This window comes from Artemia sp. Qi Xiang Cuo, chromosome 15 (assembly GCF_049724085.1).
Source record: "Artemia sp. Qi Xiang Cuo chromosome 15, ASM4972408v1, whole genome shotgun sequence".
Classification (NCBI taxonomy): domain Eukaryota; kingdom Metazoa; phylum Arthropoda; class Branchiopoda; order Anostraca; family Artemiidae; genus Artemia; species Artemia sp. Qi Xiang Cuo.
Genome location: NC_142808.1, coordinates 36,844,542 through 36,867,821, shown reverse-complemented (window position 1 = coordinate 36,867,821; position 23,280 = coordinate 36,844,542). Strand labels below are relative to the sequence as shown.

General features: G+C 34.5%; 1 protein-coding gene across 1 annotated transcript in view; it reads left to right on the top strand.

Moving 5' to 3' along the window:
• Positions 1–23,280, top strand: part of LOC148943623 (uncharacterized) — a 56,569-nt gene that overhangs the window by 22,384 nt on the left and 10,905 nt on the right. The window contains exon 2 of the mRNA XM_089101185.1: positions 8,840–9,028. Coding sequence (XP_088957311.1) covers positions 8,840–9,028 — 189 coding nt within the window. The remainder of the gene's footprint in view (positions 1–8,839; positions 9,029–23,280) is intronic.

Below are 23,280 nucleotides of genomic sequence, written 5' to 3'. Positions count from 1 at the left end.
AGTTAAAATTTAGCTTTATTTTAGTTTTGATCAAGAGTTTAGAGTTTTAGCTTAGTGACATAGCATAGTTTTTGTTGGAATTTTACTTTAGCTTACTCTTAGTTTATAGTTTTAGCTTAGAGTCATAGCTTAGAGCTTTAGTTAGAGTTGAAGTTTAATTTACTTATAGTTAAGAGTTTAGAGTTTTAGCTTAGAGCCTTAGCTTAGAGTTTTAGTTAGAGTTGAAGTTTAGTTTAGTTATAGTCAAGAGTTTAGAGTTTTAGCTTAGAGTTTAGTTAGAGTTCTACTTTAGTTTAGTTTTAGTTTAGAGTTTTAGCTTATAGTTTATAGTTTTATCTTGGAGTCTTAGCTTAGCCTAGAGTTTTAGTTTGAGTTTTAGTTTATTTTATTTATAATTAATGGTTTAGAGTTTTAGATCAGAGTCTTATCATAGAGTTTTTAGTTATAGTTATACTTTAGCTTAGTTTGAGCTTGGAGTCATAGATTAGAGTTTTATTTATAGTTGAAGTTTAATTTAGTTATAGTCTAGCGTTTAGATTTTTAGCTTAGAGTCTTAGCTTAGAGTTTTAGTTAGAGTTGAAGGTTATTTTAGTTATAGTATGGAGTTTAGAGTTTTATCTTAGAGTTTAGTTATATTTTTAGTTTAGTTTACTTTAAGTTAAGAGTTTGAGCTTGGAGTATTACCTTAGAGTTTTAGTCAGATTTCTAGTTTATGTTAGTTTTAGTTAAGATTTTAAAGTATGACCTTAGAGTCTTATCACAGATATTTTAGTTAGAGCTATAGTTTAGCTTAGTTTTAGTCAAGAGTTTTATTTTAGAGTAATAGCTTAGAGTTTTTGTTAGATTTATAGTTTATTTTAGATATATTTTAGAGTTTTACCTTATAGTCTTATCTTAGAATATTTGTTATAGTTGAAGTTTAGTTTAGTTATAGTTAAGAGTTTTAGGTTAGAGTTCTAGTTTAGTTTAGTTTTGGTTAAGAGTTTTAGCCTAGAGTCATAGCTTAGAGTTTAGTTAGAGTTTAAGTTTATTCATAGTTAAGAGTTTAGAGTTTTAGTTTAGAGTCTTATCTTAGAGTTTTAGTTAGAGTTGAAGTTTAGTTTAGTTATAGTTAAGAGTTTAGAGTGTTTAGCTTAGAGTCATAGCGTAGAGTCCTAGCTTAGAGTTTTTGTTAGAGTTCTAGTTTAGTTTAGTTTTAGTTTAAAATTTTACCTTAGAGTCTTAGCTTAGAGTTTTAGTTAGAGTTGAAGTTTAGTTTAATTATAATTAAGAGTTTAGAGTTTTAGCTTAGAGTTTAAGTTAGAGTTCTAGTTTAGTTTAGTTTAAGAGTCTTAGCCTAGAGTCTTAGCTTAGAGTTTAGTCACAGTTGAAGTTTAGTTATACTTAAGAGTTTAGAGTTTAAGTTTAGAGTCTTAGCTTCGAGTTTTAGTTAGATTTGAAATTTAGTTTAGTTATAGTTTATATTTTTTATCTTAGAATTATAGCTTAGAGTTTTTGAGAGAGTTGAAGTTTAGTTTAGTAATAGTTAAGAGCTTAGAGTTTTAGCTTAGAGTCTTAACTTAGACTTTTTGTTAGAGTTCTAGTTTAGTTTAGTTATAGTTAAGAGTTTAGAGGTTTTAGCTTAGAGTCACAGCTTAGAGTTTTTGATAGAGTTGAAGTTTAGTTTAGTTTTAGTTAAGAGTTTTGATTTTTACCTTAGAGTTTTAGCCTAAGGTTTTAGTTAAAGTTGAAGTTTATTTTAGTTTTATTTAAGAGTTTAGAGTTTTAGCTTAGAGTCTTACCTTAAAGTCCTAGTTAGGGTTGAAGTTTAGTTTAGTTTTATTTAAGAGTTTAGAGTTTTACATTGGAGTCTGATCTCAGAGTTTTAGTTTGAGTTAAAGCTTAGGTTAGTTTTAGTAAATAGTTTAGAGTTTTAACTTAGGGTTTTAGCTTAGAGTTTTAGTTAGAGTTCTTGTTCAGTTTAGTTTTAGTTAAGAGTTTAGAGTTGTACCTTAGAGTCTTAGCTTAGAGTTTTAGTTAGAGTTCTAGTTTAGTTTAGATTTAGTTAAGAGTTTAGAGTTTTATCTTGGAGTTTTAGCTTAGAGTCTTTGTTAGAGTTCTAGTTTAGTTTAGTTTTAGTAAAGAGTTTAGAGTTTTACCTTAGAGTCTTAGCTTAGAGTTTTAGTTAGGATTGAAGTTTAGTTTAGTTATAGTTAAGAGTTTAGAGTTTTAACTTAGAGTCTTAGCTTAGAGATTTTTCTTAGAAGTAACAATTTTTTCGTTTATTAGAGCAATTTTTCTGTCAGAAGGTGCAATTTTTCCTTTCATACTAACAAATTTTGTCATCAAAGTAATAATTTTTTCCTTAACACTAACAGAGTTTTAGTAACACTAATAAGTTTTCTCATCGAACAATTAACTTTTTCCTCAATACTAATAAACTTCTACTTAAAAATATCAAATTTTTCTTAGAAGTATAATTTTTTTCTGTTGATGATAAAATGTTTTCAGTCAAAAGTAGCAAGTTTTCCTTAACACTTACAAATTTTCTCATCAAAGTAACAATTTTTCTTTAACACTAACGGAGTTTTAATTACAGCTATCAAATTTATCTTAGAAGTAATTATTTCTTCGTCAGTGATAACAAATTTTCTGTTAGAATTAACAAGTTTTATGTCAAAGATACCAAATTTTTCGTCAGTGATAACGTCAGTTTTTTGACTGTGATGACAAGTTTTCTGTCAGAAGTAGCAAGTTTTCTGTCAAAGATACCAATTCTTTCTTAAAAGTAACAATTTCTGCTAGAACTAGCAAGTTGTCCAGCAAAGATAACAAATTTTTCTTAGAAGTAGCGAATTTCTTCTAACAACACCAAGTTTTCTGTCAAAGATAACAAATCTTCTCTTCGAAGTAACAACTTTTTCCTTAATATGAGACTAGAACTAGAACTAGAATAAAAACTAGAACTCTAACTAAAACTCCAAGCTAAGACTCCAAGGTAAAACTCTAAACTCTTAACTAAAACTAAACTAAACTTCAACTCTAACTAAGACTCTAAGCTAAGACTCTAAGCTAAAACTCTAAACTCTTAACTATAACTAAACTAAACTACAACTCTAACTAAAACTTTAGTCTAAAACTCTAATGAAAAACTCTAAACTCTTTACTTAAACTAAACTAAAATTAAAATCTATCAAAAACCATAATATATTACTATAATCTTAAGAATCTAAACTCTAAAATACAACTCAACTAGAACTTAAATATAAATAAAACCTTAGACTAAAAGTGTAATGTGAAGGTCTAAAATCATTACTAAAACTAAACTAAACTTAAACTCTATCAAAGCCTATAAGCTATGACTAATCTAAAAACTCTCAACTCTTAACTATAACTAAACTTAATTTCAACTCTAACTAAAACTTTAGGCTAAGACTCTAAACTAAAACTCTAAACTCTTAACTATAACTAAACTTCAACTGTAACTAAACTCTAAGCTAAGACTCTAGGCTAAAACTCATAACTAAAACTACACTAAGCTAAAACTGTAGGATAAAACTCTAAACTCTTAATAAAAGATATAAATAAACTTCAACTCTAACTAATACTCTAAGCTTAGATTCTAGGGTAAAACTCTAAGGTAAAATTAAGCTAAACTCTAGATCTAACAAATACTATAAGCTAAGACTCTAAGCTCTGACTCTAAGCTAAAAACTCTAGATTCATAACTAAAACTAAACTAAACTTCAACTATAACTAAAACTCTAAGCTAAAATTCTAAACTAAAACTCTAAACTCTTAACTATAACTAAACTTCAACTCTAACTAAACTCTAAGCTAAGACTCTAACTAAAACTCTAAGCTAAAACTCTAGGCTAAAACTTTAAACTCTTTACTAAACTAAACTTCAAATCTAACTAAAACTAAGCTAAGACTCTAATCTAAACACTCAAGCTCTTACCAATAGCTAAACTAAGCTTCAACTCTAACTAAAAATCTAAGCTAAGAATCTAAGCTAAAACTCTAAACTCTTAAGTATAGCTAAACTATACTATAACTATAACTAAGCTCTAAGCTAAAACTCTAAGCTAAAATTTTAAACTAAAACTAAACTAAAGTAGAACTATAAATTAAATATAAGTTAAATCTCTAAATTCTTAACTAAAAATAAACTAAACTAGAACTCTAACAAAAAATCTAAGCTAAGACTCTAAGCTAAAACTCTAACTCCAACCTAAAACTATAAACTAAAACTAAGCTAAACTAGAACTTCAACAAAAACTCTAAGCTAAAAACTCTAAACTCTTAACTATAACTAACCTAAACTTCAACTCAAACTAAAACTCTATGCTACGACTCCAACCTAAAACTATAAACTAAAACTAAGCTAAACTAGAACTTCAACAAAACTCCAAGCTAAAACCTCTAAACTCTTAACTATAACTTAACTAAACTTCAATTCTAACTAAAACTCTAAGCTAAGACTCTGAACTCTTATCTAAACTAAACTTCAACTCTAACTAAAACTCTAAGCTAAGAATCTTAGATAAAGATTTAAATTATTAACTAAACTAAACTAAGACTCTAACTAAAAGTCTAAGGTAAGACTCTAACCTAATACTCTAAATATTTAACTATTAATAAACGAAACTTTAACTCTTGCTACAAGTTTCAGCTAAGACTCTAAGGTAAATCTCTAAAATCTTAACTAAAACTAAACTAAACTAGATCTCTAACAAAAAGTCTAAGTTAAGACTCTAACCTAAAACTCTAAACACTTAACTATTACTAAACCAAACTTCAACTCTAGCTAAGACTCTAAGCTAAGACTCTAAGGTAAAACTCTAAACTCTTAACTAAAACTTAACTAAACTAGAACTTCAACTCTAAACTAAGACTCTAAGATAAAACTCTAAATTGTTAACTAAAACTAAACTAAAATAGAACTCTAACTAAAACTCTAAGCTATGACTCTAATCTAAAACTCTAAATTCTTAACTATAACGCAACTTCAACTCTAGCTAAAACTCTAAGCTAAAACTCTTAAGGTAAAAGTCTAAGCTAAGACTCTAAGGTAAAACTCTAAGCTATTAACTAAAACTAAACTAGACTAGAAATTAAACAGATACTTTAAGCTAAAAACTCTAAACTCTTAACTAAAAATAAACTAAGCTAGAACTCTAACAAAAACTCTAAGCTAAGACTAAAGGGAAAACTGTAAACTCTTAACTAAAACTAAACTAAACTAGAACTCTAACAAAAACTCTAAGCTAAGATTCTAAGCTAAAACTCGAAACTCTTAACTAAAAATATATTAAACTAGAACTCTAACTAAAACAAAACTACAACTCTAACTAAAACTTTAAGCAAAGACTCCAAGCTAAAACTCTAAACTCTTAACTATAACTAAACTTTAACTCTAACTAAAACTCTAAGCTAAGACTCTAAGGTAAAACTCTAAACTCGTAACTAAAACTAAACTAAACTAGAACTCTAAATAAAACTCTAAGCTAAGACTCTAAGCTAAAACTCTTAACTATAACTAAACTAGAACTCTAACTAAAACTCTAAGCTAAGACTCTAAGGTAAAACTCTAAACTCTTAACTAAAACTAAACTAAACTAGAACTCTAACTAAACTCTAAGCTATGACTCCAAGCTAAAACTCTAATTTCTTAACTATAACTAAACTTCAACTCTAACTAAAACTCTTAGGTAAGACTCTTAGATAAAACTATAAAATCTTAACTAAAACTAAACTAAACTAGAACTCTAACAAAACCTCTAAGTTAATACTCTAACCTAATACCACAAGTACTCAACTATTACTAAACCAAACTTCAACTCTAGCTAAAACTCTAAGCTAAGACTCTAAGGTAAAACTCTAAACTCTTAACTAAAACTAAACTAAACTAGAACTTCAACTCTAAACTAACTACTCTAAGATAAAACTCTAAATTGTTAACTAACACTAAACTAAACTAGAACTCTAACAAAAACTCTAAGTTAAGACTCTAAGCTAAAACTCTAAACTCTTAACTATTACTAAACTCTACTTCAAGTCTAGATAAAACTCTAAGCTAAGACTCTAAGGTAAAACTCTAAATTCTTAACTAAAACTAAACTAAACTAGAACTCTAACAAAAAGTTTAAGTTAAGACTCCAAGCTAAAACTATAAGCTCTTAACTATTACTAAACTAAACTTCAACTATATCTAAAACTCTAAGCTAAGACTCAAAGTTAAAACTCTAAACTCTTAACTAAAACTAAACTAAACTAGAACTTCAACAAATACTTTAAGCTAAAAACTCTAAACTCTTAAATAAAATTAAACTAAACTAGAACTCTTACAAAAACTCTAAGCTAAGACTCTAAGCTAAAACTCTAAACTCTTAACTAAAACTAAAATAGAACTCTTACAAAAACTCTAAGCTAAGATTCTACGATAAAACTCTAGACTCTTAACTAAAACTAAAGTAAACCAGAACTCTAAATAAAACCAAACTTCAACTCTAACTAAAACTTTAATCTAAGATTCTAATATAAAACTCCAAACTATTAGCTAAAACTAAACTTCATGTCTAACAAAAACTCTCAGCTGACACTATATGGTAGAAATAGAAACCCTTAAATAAAAACAAACTAGAATACACATATAACAAAAACTTTAAGCAATGAATCCAAACACTTAACTAATACTAAACTAAACTAGAACTCTAACTAAAACTCTAAGCTAAGACTCTAAGGTAAAACTCTAAACTCTTAACTAAAACTAAACTAAACTAGAACTCTAGCTAAACTCTAAGCTATGACTCCAAGCTAAAACTCTAATTTCTTAACTATAACTAAACTTCAACTCTAACTAAAACTCTAAGCTAAGACTATATGGTAAAACTCTAAAACTCTTAAGTAAAAATAAAGTAAACTTCAACTCTAGCTAAAACTCCAAGCTATGACTATAAGCTAAAACTCTAAACTCTTAACTATAACAAAACTGAACTTCAACTCTAACTAAAACTCTAAGCTAATACTCTAGGCTAAAACTCTAAACTCTTAACTAAAACTAAACTAAACTAGAACTCTGACAAAAACTCTATGCTAAGACTCTAAGGTATAACTTTAAACTCTTAACTATAACTAAACTAAACTTCAGCTCTAAATACAACCAAGCTAAGAATCTAGGCTAAAACTCTGTGCCAATGGGTTAAAGAAAAAACCGGTAAAATGTTAGATAATTTCTAAGTCTAAAAAATTTAGTCCGAAAAAACTTAAAAAAATTCAAAAAAGGGAGGGAGGAAGGGAGGGGGCTCGGGGGGCTTTTGGGGCCCATTGTGGTTGGAGGGGCCGTGGGGTTCCTTCGGGGTTGGGGTAGGGGTTCGGGGCCCTTTGGGGCTGAGGTGGGGGGGTTGTTTGCGTAGGGAACCTCACAACATTGTTCAAACGGAACTTGTGTATTATATCGACCACAGAGTTTCACCCTCAAATCATCTTCTAAATCATCTTCTAAAATCATCTTCTAAAATACCTAAAACGGTTTTGCTTAAATCATCTTCTAAAATGTCTCAAAATGGTTTCGCACAAATAATCCCTAAACGTAATTTCTGCGTGTTCCTTTTGTTTTGGCATCCCTGCGCTGTCACATCTGAAATTCCTAGGAAACCCTTTCCCGCGTTAATCTCTTCATCTCATAAATGTTCCTAGCTACACTATTATGGTTTCGATAGAATATCAATTTATCTCTCCGACTTAAAGATCAGTGAAGCCGTATTTGAAAATAGAATTTCTATCTCTTCAGACTCTGGCATAATTCCAAGATAACAAGTGATGTCATTTCGAATTCCTGACACTAAAGATTAATGAAGCCATATTTAAAAATATAATATTAATTTTTCTCTCTGACCTAAAGATCGTTTATCCCTCAGACCTAAGATCAAAGAAGCCATATTTGTTTCTTTATTGCCCTTTCGTAAATCAATAATTCCCCTCGATTACGCAATCAATTTCTCGGAAATCCACGCAGTATTTCCGACTCCCTGATTGGTCTAGAAAGAGGGTATGGTTTTGTACTCGTTGGAATCTAGCCCTCTGATTGGCTGAATCTTGTACTGCCACGAGTCGATAGGTCATTCCTACTCATTTGAATTTTTTAATGTCGCTCCAGTTGAAAAAATATACTTTTTTGTTTAATGTGGAAATCTAAAATCCTAGCATTATGTTTCTAGGTGTAAACGGTTGTCACGCACCTGAATCCATATTCTAATTCGGACCACTTTGCAGTCGATTTTAAATTCTGAGAAAACCAATCGGTTCAAATTTTTTAAATCTATATATTGAATTTCCCAGTTCCAAAGTCACTAATGCCACGCGGTGGTACATTTGTTTCTAAAGAATCATGCAGTTCCTACTACATAAATGGTTGGCATATATAGTTATGGTTTTTCTTCATTTAACTAAGTTGATTTAATGAAATTTTATTTGATGTATGTGCAGTAGCGTATAATAGGGCTATTATCGACAAGGGTTGATGATTCACTGTGCAGGTACGGGGGGGGGGGGGGCGTCTGATGCATCACAAGGTGAATTTTACCTTCAAACCTTCGAATTTTCAATGTGTCTTCAGAAAAATATAAAACAGAGTCTCTAGGGGGGGGGGCGTAATTTTTAACCTCCCTTCATTTTGACTTGAGTCTATCGGCTGCGGGATGATAGCTCGCTTCCTATTACAAAAAAAGTTTTCTGTGCGATTTAAAAGATTACAATTATATTCTTACTAGCAAAAAAAAGGAAGGAGGGGAAGGGGATATTGAGCATCTTACCGGTCCCTTATATAAAAGAACTAATATATCCTTATGATTTTCAGGATCCACGATTAGACCAGGCAATGGAAGTATTGCTATCTCTTGGTGGCACGATGCTTCAAAGGGATAAATGTATATACCGACTGGGATGTATATTATCTCAGTTTATTCCGGATTTTGAGGGAAAAGGATTGTTACTTCTTTTAATACGAATGACTATACCTAGGAGATTCGTCAGAATGATAGATGCCGTTAGAGAAGGAACAGTTTTAAAGGATAGCTGTGGTGCTTTTCAGTGTTTTTTTTTTTAACTGTTTTAAAAAATATATAAATCCATGTATGTCTTTTTTAATCCCTGTTATTTTGATGTTTGCCAAATTTATTCTTTTTCAGAGATAAGGCTATGATTTCAGGAAGGATATGAGGGAGAGTTATCGATTATAAGGGTGTTTTTATATAAACTATATCACCTACAAAAGCCAATGTCTTTTTGAATAAGTTTTCTCATTTCGGATGAGAGACATACCGATCTTACTCTACAGATTTTCATTCTTATGGGAGATACATATGGAGCACATTTGGAAGGGTTATGCTCTTTATTAGTTAATCTAGTGTTGATTGTTCAGTCCACCCAATCAAGCCCAGAGAGGCGAGAAAAAGGTCACATGCTTCGCAAACTCTTTGGCTTTCACAAAACTAGCTTTTTCATCGCTTCCATCGAATCTCTAGTTTTCAAACTTTATAGCCCCAGCATTTCTCTATTCAAGCAAAAACTAGTCACAAGTATTTCAATTTTCACCTACTTTTAATGGTATCGGAATGATCTGTCAGGGTCATGGAAAGTCTCAGAATTCAAAAATATTGAATTAAAAAGAAAAGAAATCGAAAATATAAGTTTTCGGTGTGTTTTTTTTTACACAGAGGAAATTCTTAATAATTCTTGATTCTACGCGGAAAATCAAAAATAGTTTGATGATAGATTGAGAGTGGGGTTCAGAGGCAGATTCCCTTTTAGATTAGCCCGAATATATGGCCCAATCCCTCTGTCTGGAAAACTAAAAAAATGGCATATTCTTTAATAGCTACCTAACCTGTTCTTTTTCTTAATTAATTAAAAAAAACTTTCAGAAAAAAAAAATTTTCAAAGAAAAGTAAAGGGCATTTTAAACTTAAGCTCAACAGACACAAATATCTGTTAAAATTCAAAACGACAAAAAATTACTATTAAAGAATAAATGAAACCCAAATTGAACAGAAATTAAATAAAAAATCATAGAAAAAATATACAAAATGCAATGATATAAACGAAGAAACAGGTGTTAAGGTAAGCAATGCTTGTATTAAACATGAAAATCAAGCTAAAACCGAAAAAAAATATCTTCTTATTGAAGTATAAATGCAACTCAAAACGAAAATAAATTAAACAAACAATCAATGCCTACAAACATACAATAGATATTAATCTAAATCAATAAATAAATCTTAAAAAGAGTGACACCTAAATTTAATATGCAAATCAAGCTTGAAACGAATAAAAATCACTATAAAGAAGAGTTTGGGTATGACCTCCTTCTCTCACTGTAAAAGGCTAAAACCTACTGCGTCATTGGCACTTTTCTGAAAGCCAATTTGTTACAAATATTTTCTTTTGTACTTAATATTGAAAATAAACATTAAAATTACAGTAAAATTTTGAACTGATGAGCTTTCAACAATTAATATCATTATACATCAATATTCAATTTAATTTATTAGTTCTTTCTAAAATTATTCAAGACGAATATAGTTTCACTACAACCAAGAGTTTGGATACTACCCCCTTCCTTAAATTTAAATAAAAACCAAAAGATACTGCGTCACTGGTGCTTCACAGAAAACGAACTATATTACAAATATTTTCTTTTCCAGTTCTTGCAGCATTGAAAATAAAAATTAGATTACAGTGAAATAAATTCTTGAACTGTTGGATCTTTCAACAATTAATATAACTATACATCAAACATTCAATTTGATGTCAAATATTCTATTTATTCATTTATATGATTACTTGTTGTATTTTTTTTGCTATGATTGTTTGTTTAATTTCTGATCGTTTGGGTTTCATTTATCCTTTAATAGTAATTTCTGGTCGTTTGAGTTTGAATTTTAACAGATATTTGTATCTGCTGAGCTTAAGTTTTTACTTTTCTTTGAAAAACTTATTTTTCGGAAATTTTTTAAAATTAATTTTTGTTTGTTTTTGATTGCAAAAAGTTTCAAGTTTTTAAAAATTCCTTATTTCAAAATAAAACTTTAACAAAAAAAATCAAGTCTTCATCAAAGTATCAAAACTGTTATCAAAGTAACAATATTAATGTGAAAAATGAGTTAGATTTTTTCCTCGGATTTTTTCCTAACTGATGTTTGAACTATTTTTAACAAAATGGCTATCTCAAAACTTTTATCGGATGGGCTTGGGGAAAACGGGTGGGGGGGGGTTAACTACCCTTCGATCTCTTTTGATTCTTTAAAAATGAACTAGAACTTTCTTTTTTCAATTAAATGAATCCTCTGCGAAGTTTATACGAGGATCCCTTCTATAAGAACCCTATATACCCCCAGAGTATAACTTACAACACCCGTCCCTGGGGAGTTGTGAGGAACCCGGAATTTTAATATCTGATGTTTGAATTATTTATAACAAAATGGTCACCTCAAATTTTTATCGGAAGGGCTTATCCATCCGATCAACCCAAAGGTGTGGAGGGTGGGAGGGGCTGGTTGTCCTCCTATCTTTTTTTTACTCTAAGAACATGACCTAAAACTTTTAATTTCCATTCAAATGAGCCCTCTCTGAAGCTTATACGAGCATCCCTTTCATAAAAACCATATACGGCCCCAGGACAGAGCTTACAATGCCTGCCCCCCCCCCAGGGCCCAGGAGGATTGTGTCGACATCGGAGCTTTTTTTTATCTGACCTTTGAACTATTTTAAAAAAATGGCTCTCTCATTATTTGTATCGGATGTGTTTGGGGAAAAATGGGCGTGGTGGCTAGGGGCCCTCCGATCTCTTTTGACCCTTAAAAGTGGAACTAGAACTTTTAATTTCAATTCAAATCAGCCTGCCTGAAGTTTATACGAGCATACCTTCCATAAAAACCACCTATGCCCCCAGGGCATAACTCGCAACGCCTGCCCCCGGGTTCTTTGTGGTTGTGTCGACACCGGATTTTTTTTTTTTACCTGACCTTTGAACTATTTTTGACAAAATAGCAATCTTAAAATTTTTAATGGATATATTTGGGAGAAAAGGGGCGTGGGTGGATAGTTGCCCTTTGATCTCTTTTGACTCTTAAAAACTGAATTAGAACTTTCAATTTCCAATCAAATGAGCCCTCTCTGAAAATTTATATGAGCATCCCATCCACAACAGCTGTATATGCCCCCCCCCCCCGGCACAATTTACAACGCCTACGGCGGGCCCTGATGGATTGTGTCGACCCCGGAGTTTTCCTTATATGATCTTTGAACAATTTTGAAAAAAATCACTCCATCAAAGTTCCTATCGGATGGGTTTAGGGAAAATAGGGCTTGGAGAGGGGGGGGATAGTTGCCCTACGATCTCTTTTGACTCTTAAAAACTGAACAAGAATTTTCAATTTCCAATCATATGAGCCATCTCCGAAGCATCCCATCCATAAGAACTATATATCCCCCCAGAGCATCACTCAAAACGCCTGCCTCCGGGACCTGGGGGGTTGTGTCGACCCAGGAGGTTTCATTGTATAACCTTTGAACCATTTGAAAAAAATGGCTATCTCAAATTTCTGATCGGATGGGTTTGAGGAAAAAAAGAGCACGGAGGGGAGGGGGCTAATTGCCCTCCGAAATCTTTTGACTCTTTAAAGTGAACTAGAACTTTCAATTTTTAATCAAATGAGCCCTCTCCAAAGTTTATACTAGCAAACTTTCCATAAAAACAATATATGCCCCCCAGAGCAATACTTACAAAGCCTGTCGTGGGCCCTGAGGGGTTGCGTCAACACAGGAGTTTTTCTTATCGGACCTTTGAACTATTTTTGACGAAAAGGCTACCTCAAATTTTTTATCAGATATATGTGGGGAAAAAGGGCTTGTGGGAGGGCCTTTTGCCCTCCAATCACTTTTGACTCTTAAAAAGGGCAATAGAACTATACATTTTCAATCGAATGAGCCCCTATTGAAGTTCATACGACGACCCCTTCTATATGAAGTGCCTCTGAAAAAAATGAATAAGTGGAGTGTGGGGGGAGGCTAGCTGCCCTCCGATTACTTTTGACTCTTAAAAAGTGAATTGCAACTTTCAACTTCCAATCAAATGAGCCAATTTCCTCTATGAAGTTTACACGAGCATCCCTTCCATAACAACCATAAATGCGCCCAGGGCATAAATTACGACGCCTACCCCCGGGCCTTCGGGGGGTTTTGTGGACACCGGAAATGTTGTTATCTGACCTTAAAACTACTTTAAACAAAATGTTTATCTAAAAATTTTTGTCTTATGCATTAGTATTGGGGGCATTTCAGGTCAGAGCACATGCCCTCCCAGGATTCCGAGTGCATGCCCTGGCAAGATTCCCAACCCGGGAAAGATTCCGAGCCCATGCCCTGGCAAGATTCCTATGAGAGCTCTGTTTTTAGGCAAGATCCCCGCCCTGTGACATCACGACAGCCCTGTTTCCAGGTGGTAGACTTTCCAGGTGTTCTATTATTTTTGTTTTTCTATTAAAAACCTTAGACGGTCATTTTATAGGAAAATCTTGTCTAAACATGTTACTAGCTGGTAGAAGCAATGTTGTTTTTCCCATGTTGGAGTATAGACAGTTTTCCTGGAATCCGGTTGTCCCTGTTACGTCACGCGACCCACCCTCACACCTTAAAGGGTCAGATAAGTGAAGCTACCAACCCCTCCAGCCTTCACACCTATGCAATGGGGTCAGCGGTTCTATCAAAGGGAATACAGTTGGCAAAACTCTCCTATGACCCAACCCTCCGGTCTCCAGTGACGTCACACGATTGACCCCGTTTCAAACGGTAAGGTCTAATATGCTTGACGCAATTTTAAGTAGCCATGCCTCAAGAACCCATGGGGGAATCCCCGCTTGTAACTTAACGACAGTACACACCTTACGTAATGATTTTGCATCACTGTCACGTAATACTTTTTTTGACAATTTATTTCTCGCCCTAAACGTTCAACGCTTCTTCTTTCTTTAACTTAATGACGATACACACTTCATATAAGGTTACAAAAGGATTGCGCAACCATCACTGCACCCTTTTAGACATTTTATTTTCGGCCGAAACCCTCAAACCATTTTTCTTTCTTTAATTTAATGGCTCTTAATTTGTTTCGCTCGAAACGTTCAACGCTTTTTTTCCTTACTTCTTGACACCGCCAGGACTCAAAAGGACATTCCCATCCAACAGATTTGTGCCTTAATTGACAGAACCACCAATCTATTTCCAATGTTCTGTATTATAGAAGTAGTTTCTTTAAATAACACGAACTCCATAATATCAGAGCTACTCCCAAGAAAGCGCCATTGTTTTTCCATGCACCTGCAAGATTTGCCACTAACCCGGGAAAAATTGACTTTCAGAGACAATCACTGTCAAGGTATTTATAACGATAAAAGGGAAATGTATCGTTTCTTTGTTTGGAACAAAGAACAATATTGTCACACTATCGTGACAATATACGGCTGCTCCCCTAACAATCATTTTGAAAGAGCGAGGTGATATTGGTGGTACATTTAAAGGGTTTTAAGAGGTGTCTTCGAAGGAATTTAATGAGATCCATCATTCCTTTGATTAGTTGTTATATTCCCCCCTCCTTCATGGAAACAATTCTTTAACATCTCCACCTTAACTTTTAGGATGTAGAACATGTAGAGCGATTCGCACAACAATTGCATTGCTTGACTGTCCCCCTGATAACTCCGTCATAATTCCTAAGACATTTTTCAGTTACTTCATAATAAAAATTATGTATTCAAATCCCGTGATTCAAGTTTTTGCAACCCAAGCCTATCAAGATGCCTCGCATAACACTCCACACCGCCATGGCATCACACACCCCTCCATCATGCCATCACTTATGTTGCATCAGTTCCCCCTGCGCAAGCTGATATTAGTGGCACATTTAAAGCGTTTTTGAAGGTATCTTTGAAGGACTTTTAATGAAATGCATCATTTCTTTGAGTAATTGTTAGATCCCCTCCCCCTCCTTGATGGGAAAATTCTTTAACTCCTCCACCTTAACTTTTAAGCTGTAGAACATGTTACTCCCAGCAATTCACCCCGCAATGATATTGCTTGACTGTCCCCCTGACACCCCCGTCATCATTCCTAAGACATTTTTCAGTTATTTTATAATAAAAATTGTGCATTTAAATCCCGTGATTCAAGTTTTTGCAACTCTAGCAATCAAGATACCCCACAATACATTCTACACTATCACAGCTTTACGCCACTGCCCCATCCTTCATCACCGTGGCCCCATCCCCCCTAGGACAATTTCAACCGTTTTAATCCCAAAATAAACTCATGAATCTAATTAAACAGTATACTCTTAAACAGAGAGAAATCACCTGTTCCTTACTAGAGTGTGATAGCCCAACAAATTTGCGCCACAGAACCACACTATCACCGCTCGTTTACCCCCTTTGACATCGTATCATCATTCCTAAGAGATTTTTAGTCATTTCATGTGGCATCACACCTCTGGCACCGGCCCCCCTCCCTTGAGCGAGTTGATTTTAGTGGTATATTTAAACCATATTCAGAGCTATCTTTGAAGGACTTTTAATGAAATGATCCATTTCTTTGAGTAATTGTTAGATTTTAACCTACCTCCATAGAAAAAATTCTGTAACACATCCATCTTAAATTTTAAGCTGTAGAACATGATACTCCAAAAGACATCCCACCACCATAACATTACTTGACTGTCCCCCTGACACCCTCTCAATCATTCCTAAGACATTTTTCAGTAATTTCATAACAAAATTATGCCTTTAAGTCCCATGATTCACGTTTTTGCAACCCAAGCCTATCATGGTGCCCAAAAAAGCACTCCACGCCTTCACAGCCTTAAGCGCCTAGCCCATCCGTCATACCCGTTGCACCATGCCCCCCCTCCCTAGGACATTTTTAACCGTTTCACTCCGAAAATAAACTCATGAATCTATTTCAATAGTATATTTTTAAACAGAAAGAAGTCAACTTTTCTTTGCTGGAGCGTGATACTGAAACCAATTTGCACCACAGAAACTCACTATCACCACTCTGTGATCCCCACTGACGTCATATAATTATTCTTAAGACATTTTTTTAGTCATTTCATTATAAAATTGTGCCTTGAAATCCTGTGATTCAAATTTTTGCAACCCAAGCCTATTATGATGCCCCAAAAAAGACTCGACACCATCCCAGCCTTACACGCGTGCACCATCCATCATCCATATGGCACCATCCCCCCTCCTGCCTCTAGGACATTTCCAACATTTTCGCTCCGAAAATAAGCAAAAGAATCGCATTAAACAGTGTTTTTTAATTGAAAACAGAAGTCACCCCTTTCTTTGCTAGATTTTGATTCTCTAAACAATTCAAGCAACAATGCCACACTATTACTGCTCTGTGGCATCCCTCTGTCATCATCCCCATCTCCCCCAAAAAACTTTTCATACATTCCTTTTTAAAATTTTTACTTCAACCCATTCATCCAAGTTTTTGCAAGCAATTTTACGCCACACTACCACACTTTAACTACTCTTTAGCACCCCTAAGACACCCGTCATCATCAATATAAGTATCTTCTAAAGTTTGAAACACACAAACACACACACATTAAGTGTTCATATTAAACTAAGTTAAATGAACCTAACTTAACCGTAGAGAAAATTGTTGGTCCTAAGAGAAATTTCTCGTCTTTGACGGAAAACATGCTGCTATTAGAAGAAATTTATTATTATTAATAAAAAACCCGCTGCTTCAAAGAGAAATTTGATAGTATTAAATAAATGTTTGTTAATATTAAGAAAAAAGTTGTCATTTCAAAGAGAAAATTTGTTAGTGTTAAGAAAAACTTGCTAGTTCTGACAGAAAACTTGTTATCATAAAAACAAAATTGTTACTTCAAAGAAAAATTTGCTAGCATTCATAGAAAACGTGCTATCTGTAAATGAAAAATTGTTATCCCTGACAAAAAACTGTTACTTCTGACAGAAATTTGATACTGTTAAGTAAAAGTATGTTAGCAAAAAAGTTGTTACTTCGATGAGAAAATTTGTTAGTGTTAAGGAAAACTTGCTAATTCTGAGAGAATACTTATTATCATAAACAAAAAAGTGTTACTTCTAAGAATTTTTTATCTTTGATGGAAAACTTGTTAGTTGTAACTGAAAACCTGTTATCACTGACTAAAAATTGTTACTTTTACGAGAAATTTTTAATCTTTCCCGGAAAAATTTGTTGCTATTAGAAAAAATTTGTTACTGTTAAGAAAAAACCTGTTACTTCTAAGAGAAATTTTATAGTGTTAAGTAAAAGTTTTTTAGTATTAAGTAAAAAGTTGTTACTCGATGAGAAAATTTGTTAGTGTTAAGGATAACCTGCTACTTCTGACATAAGACTTGTTATCATAAACGAAAAAATTATTACTTCTAAGAAATATTTGTTATCTTTGATGGAAAACTTGCTACTTCTAATAGAAAACTTGTTATCGCTGACGAAAAAATGTTTACTTCCTAAAAAATTAGAAATTTGTTAACTTCGACGGTGAAATTGCTGCTACTGGAAAAAAATTTGTAACTATTAAGACAAAACCTGTTACTTGCAAGGGAACTTTGGTAGTGTGAAGTAAAAGTTTGTTAGTATTAAGGAAAAATGTTGTAACTTTGTTGAGAAAATTTTTTAGTGTTAAGAACAACTTGCTTCTTCTGACGGAAAACTGTCAGAAGAAGCAAACATAAACAAAAAATGTTACTACTAAGAGAAATTTTTTATCTTTGACGGAAAATTGCTACTTTGTGTGTGTGTGTGTTTGTGTGTGTGTGTGTGTATGTGTTTGTGTATGTGTGTGTGTGTGTTTGTGTGTTTTTTGTGTGTTTGTATGTTTGCATGTGTGTGTGAGTGTGTGTTTCGGATGTTAGAAGATGCTTACCATGATGATGGAGGGTGTTGTAGGGACGCTAAAGAGTAGTTATACTGTGATACTGTGGCGTGAATTGGTTGCGAAACCTCGAATGAATGGGTTGAATTAAAGCTTTTAACAAGGAATGCCTGAAAATTGTTTTGAGGGAGATGGGGATGATATGAGAGGGGTGCCATTAAGCAGTAATAGTGTGGCATTGTTGAATGAACTACTTGGAGTATCAAACTCTAGCAAAGAAAGGGGTGACTTCTCGGTATTCAAGTAAAAACACTGTTAAATGTGATTCTTTCGCTTATTTTTGGAGCGAAAGGGTTTAAAATGTCCTAGAGGCGAGGGGGTGGTGACATGTGGAGGACGGATCGGACAGGCGCGTGAAGCTGTGATGGTGTGGAGTGTTTTATGGGGCATCATGATAGGCTTGGGTTGCAAAAACTTGAATCACGGTATTTAAAGGCATAACAATTACTCATAGAAACGCATTTCATTAAAAGTCTTTCGAAGATAACTCTTAATACGGTTTAAATATACCACTAATATCAACTCGCTCGGTAGCAGGGGAACTGGTGCCACATGGGTGAGGAAGGGGGAGGGTGATACCAGGGTGGCGTGAAGTGTTTTGTGGGACATCATGATAGGCTTGGGTTGCAAAAACTTGAATCACGGGATTTAAAAGCCTATTTTTTATTATAAAATGACTAAAAATGTCTTAGGAATGATGATATCATGTCAGAGGGGCTCACAGAGCGGTGATAGTGTGGTTTTGTGGTGCAGCTTGGTTGGAGTATCACGCTCTAGCAAAGAACGGGTAACATCTCTCTGTTCAAAAATATACTGTTTAATTAGATTTATGAATTTATTTTCGGAGTAAAACCGTTGAAAATGTTCTAGGAGGGATGGTGCCAAGAGGATGACGGATGGGGAAGGCGCGTAAAGCTTTGATGGTGTCGAGTGCTTTGTGGGGTATCATGATAGGCTTGAGTTGCAAAAACTTGAATCACAGGATTTAAATACACAATTTTTATTATGAAATAACTGAAAAATGTCTTAGGAATGATGAGGGGGTGTCAAGGGGAAAGTCAAGCAATGTCATTGTGGGGTGAATTGCTTGGAGTAACATGTTCTACAGCTTACGAGTTAAGGTGGAGGTGTTAAAGAATTATTTCCATGAAGGAGGGGGATCTAACAATTACTCAAATAAACGATGCATTTCATTAAAAGTATTTCAAAGCTATCTCTTAAAACGCTTTAAATGCACAGTTAATATCAGCTTGCTCGGGGGAAGCGGGGGACTGGTGCAGCATGGGTTATGGAATGGGGGTGTGATGCCATGGTGGTGGGGAGTGTTTTGTGGGGCATCATGATAGGCATGGGTTGCAAAAACTTGAATCATAGGATTTAAATGCATAATTTTTATTATGGAATAAATGAAAAATGTCTTAGGAATAATGACGGGGGTGTTAGGGCAGTCAAGCAATGTCATTGTGGGATGAATTGCTTGGAGTAACATGTTTAACAGCTTAAAAGTTAAGGTGGAGGTGTTAAAGAATTATTTCCATGAAGGAGGGGGGGGGGGATCTAATAATTACTCAAATGAACGATGAATTTCATTAAAAGTCATTCGAAGATACCTCTTAAAATGTTTTAAGTATACCACTAATATCACCTCGCTCTTTCAAAATGATTGTTAGGGGAGCAGCCGTATTAGTATCTCACACAAAGAAACGGTTCATTTTTTTGATTGTACAACTAATTTCAGCTCGCCCTCTCAAATTGATTGTTAGGGTAGCAGCCAAATATTGTCATGAAAGTGTGAAATCTAGTATCCCACACAAAGAAACGATTCATTTTTTTTTTATCGTTATAAATACCTTAACATTGATTATCTCTGAAAATCCATATTCCCCGGTTTCGTGCCAAATGTTGCAGGTGCATGGAAAAACAATGGCGCTTGCTAGAGAACACCTGTGGCACCATTGGGATTGTGCTATTTAATGAAAGTATTTTTATAATACTGAATATTGGAAATAGATTGGTGGTTTTGTCGGTTAAGGCACAAATCTGTTGGATGGGAATGTCCTTTTGAGTCCTGGCGGTGTCAAGAAGTAAGGAAAAAAAGCGTTGAACGTTTCGAGTGAAAAAAATAAAAAAAGCCATTTAGTTAAAGAAAGAAAAATTCTTTGATCGTTTCGAGCGAAAAATAAAATGTCAAAAAGGGTATTAACTGGCAGTGATAGTTGTGCAATCATTGCGTGGCCTTAAATAAAGTGTTTACCGTCATTAAGTTAAAGAAAGAAAAAAGCGCAGAACGTTTCGGGCGAAAACTAAATTATCAAAAAAAAGTATTACGTAACAGTGATGCACAATCATTACGTAAGGTGTGTGCTGTCGTTAAGTTACAAGCGGGGATTCCCTCATGGGTTCCCGAGGCATGGTTATATAAAATTAAATCACGCATATTATACCTGACCGTTTAAAACGGGGTAAGTCGTGTGACTTCATTGTAGTCCAGATGGATATGTCATGGGAGTCTTGCCAACTGTGTTCCCTTTAATAGAACCGGTGACCGCATTGCGTAGGTGTGACGACTTAAGGGGTTGGTAGCCCCAGTTATCTGACCCTTTAATGTGTGAGGGTGTGTCGCGTGATGTAACAGGGACACCTGGATTCCAGAAAACCATCTAGACTCCAACATGTCAAAAACAACATGGCTTTTACCACCTGGAAACATGTTTAGACAAGATTTTGCTAAAAAATGGCCGTCTAAGGTTTTTAACAGAAACACAAAAAATAATAGAACACCTGGAAAGTCTACCACCTGGAAACAGGGCTTTCGTAATTTAGGGCGTGGAAAGGGGGACTAGTTACCCTTCGATCTCTTTTGACTCTTATAAAGTGAACAAGAACTTTCAATTTCCAATCAAATGAGCCCTCTTCGAAGTTTACATTTTGAATCTCAAAAACTGAACTAAAATTTCAATTTCCAATCAAATGAGGCCTCTCTGAAGTTTTTACGAGCATCCTTACACAAGAACCATATACCCTACGGCATCCGGTTATGCCCTAGGGCATAACCGGATTGGTTTGAGGAAACAACGGTGGGAAAGGGGGGGAGTAGTTGCCCTCCAATCTCTTTTGACTCTTAAAAAGTGAGCTCAAACTTTCAATTTCCAACAAAATGAGCCCTCTCTGAAGATTATACTTACAACACCTGCCCCCGGGCCCTGGGGGTGGTGTTGACTTCTGAGTTTTGTTATCTGACTTTTGAACAATTTTTACCTTAATGGCTATCTCAAAATTTTTATCGGATGCATTTGGGGGAAAATGGGCGTGGAGGGGGGAGGCTAGTTGCCCTCCAATCTCTTTTGAATCTCAAAAACTGAACTAGAACTTTCATTTGCCAATCAAATGAGCCCTCTCTGAAGTTTTTACGATCATCCCTTCCATAAGAACCATAGATGCCCTAGAGAATAACTTACAAGGCCTGTCCTCAAGCCCTGGAGGGGGGGAGGGGGCTGTGTCGACCCCGGAGTTTTCGTTATATATTATTTGAACTATTTTTGAAAAAATGGCTATCTCAAAGTTCGTATCGGATGGGTTTGAGGAAAAAGGGGCATGAAGGGGGGTGGGGCTAGGTGCCTTACAATCTCTTTTGACTCTTAGAAAGTTAACTAGAACTTTCAATTTTCAATCAAATGAGCCCTCTTTGAAGTTTATACGCCACTTTGTTTAACTACGTTGAACAAAGTGGCTATCTCAAAATTTTGATTGGATGTGTTTTGGGAATTGGTGGGCGTGGGAGGGTGTTAGTTGCCTTCCAATCACTTTCGACTATTAAAAAGGAAACTAGCCATTTAAATTTCCAATCGAATGAGCCGTTTTTGAAGCTTCTACGACAATGTTCTCTATGAAAAACTTTAAATGCCCCCAGGGGATAACTTACAACCCTTGCCCTGAGGGCTTTGGGGGGGGGGGTTTCATCCTCAAAGACCTACTTTCCTTGCTTTTCACTATTGTTGAACAAAATGGCTATCTCAAAATTTTAATTGGATATGTTTGGGGAAAAGGTCGGCGTGAGAGGGGGGTTAGTTGCCCTCCAATTACTTTTGACTATTAAAAACGGCACTAGTCCTTTGAATTTCCGATCGAATAAACCCTATTTGTAGTTTCTACGACAAAGATTTCTAAAAAAAACTTATATGCCCCCAGGGCATAACTTACAAGCCTTGCCCTGAGGGCTGTGGGGGGAGTATCCTCCTCAAAAACATAATTTCTATCAGGAAATCAACTACGTAGAACAAAATGGCTATCTTAAAATTTTGATTGGACGTGTTACGGGAGATGGTGGGCGGGGAAGGGGTTTTAATTGCCTTCCAATCACTTTTGACCCTTGAAAAGGGGACTAGAACTCTCGATTTCCAATCGAATGAGCCCCCTCCAAAGTTTTTGCGACGACCCCTTCCATACGAAGTGCCTCTGGTAAAAAAAAAAATAAAACAGTGGAGCCGTAAGTCCTTTACTATAGGCAACGCTATTGCATCGCCTCTGTATTGGCTATCTCAGAGTTCTTATCGGATGGGTTAGAGGAAAAAAGGGCGTGGAGGGGGTTGGGGGAGGGGGGTTGGGGGATAGGTGCCCTCCGTTCTCTTTTGACTCTTAAAAAGTGAGCTAGAACATGCAGTTTCCAATCAAATGAACCCTCTTTGAAGTTTACTAATTATGAAAAACTTTCCGAAAAATAAGCTTTTCAAAGAAACGTAAAGGCCATTTTAAACTTAAGCTCAGCATATAAAAATACCAGTTAAAATTCAAACTAAAAACGACCAGAAATTAATATTAAAGATTAAATGAAACCTAAAACGAACAGAAATCAATTTAACAATCAAAGCAAAAAACATAAAACAAGTAATAATATAAATGAATAAATAGATCTTAAAGCGAGTAATGCTTGGATGAAATATGAAAATCAAGCTTGAAACGAAAAAAAAAAATATTTTGCTATTGAAGTATAAATGAAACTTACAGAAATTAAATTCACAATCAATACAAACAAACATACAATAGATATTAATACTACTAATACTACTAACAACTCAACGCAGCACCAAGCCGCCTGAGGCCAACACAGATACGCACGATCCTCCTCCACCCCAATTTATTCAAAGCCTCCCTTTTTACACCCGCCCACGAAGTTCCCATTTCCTTTAAATCTTTCTTTATGAGGTCCTCCCACCCCAGACGGGGACGACCTGCTTTCCGTTTAGCCCTAGATGGTTGGCCGAAAAGAACAATCTTCGGCAATCTGTCATCCTACATCCGCACATTGTGCC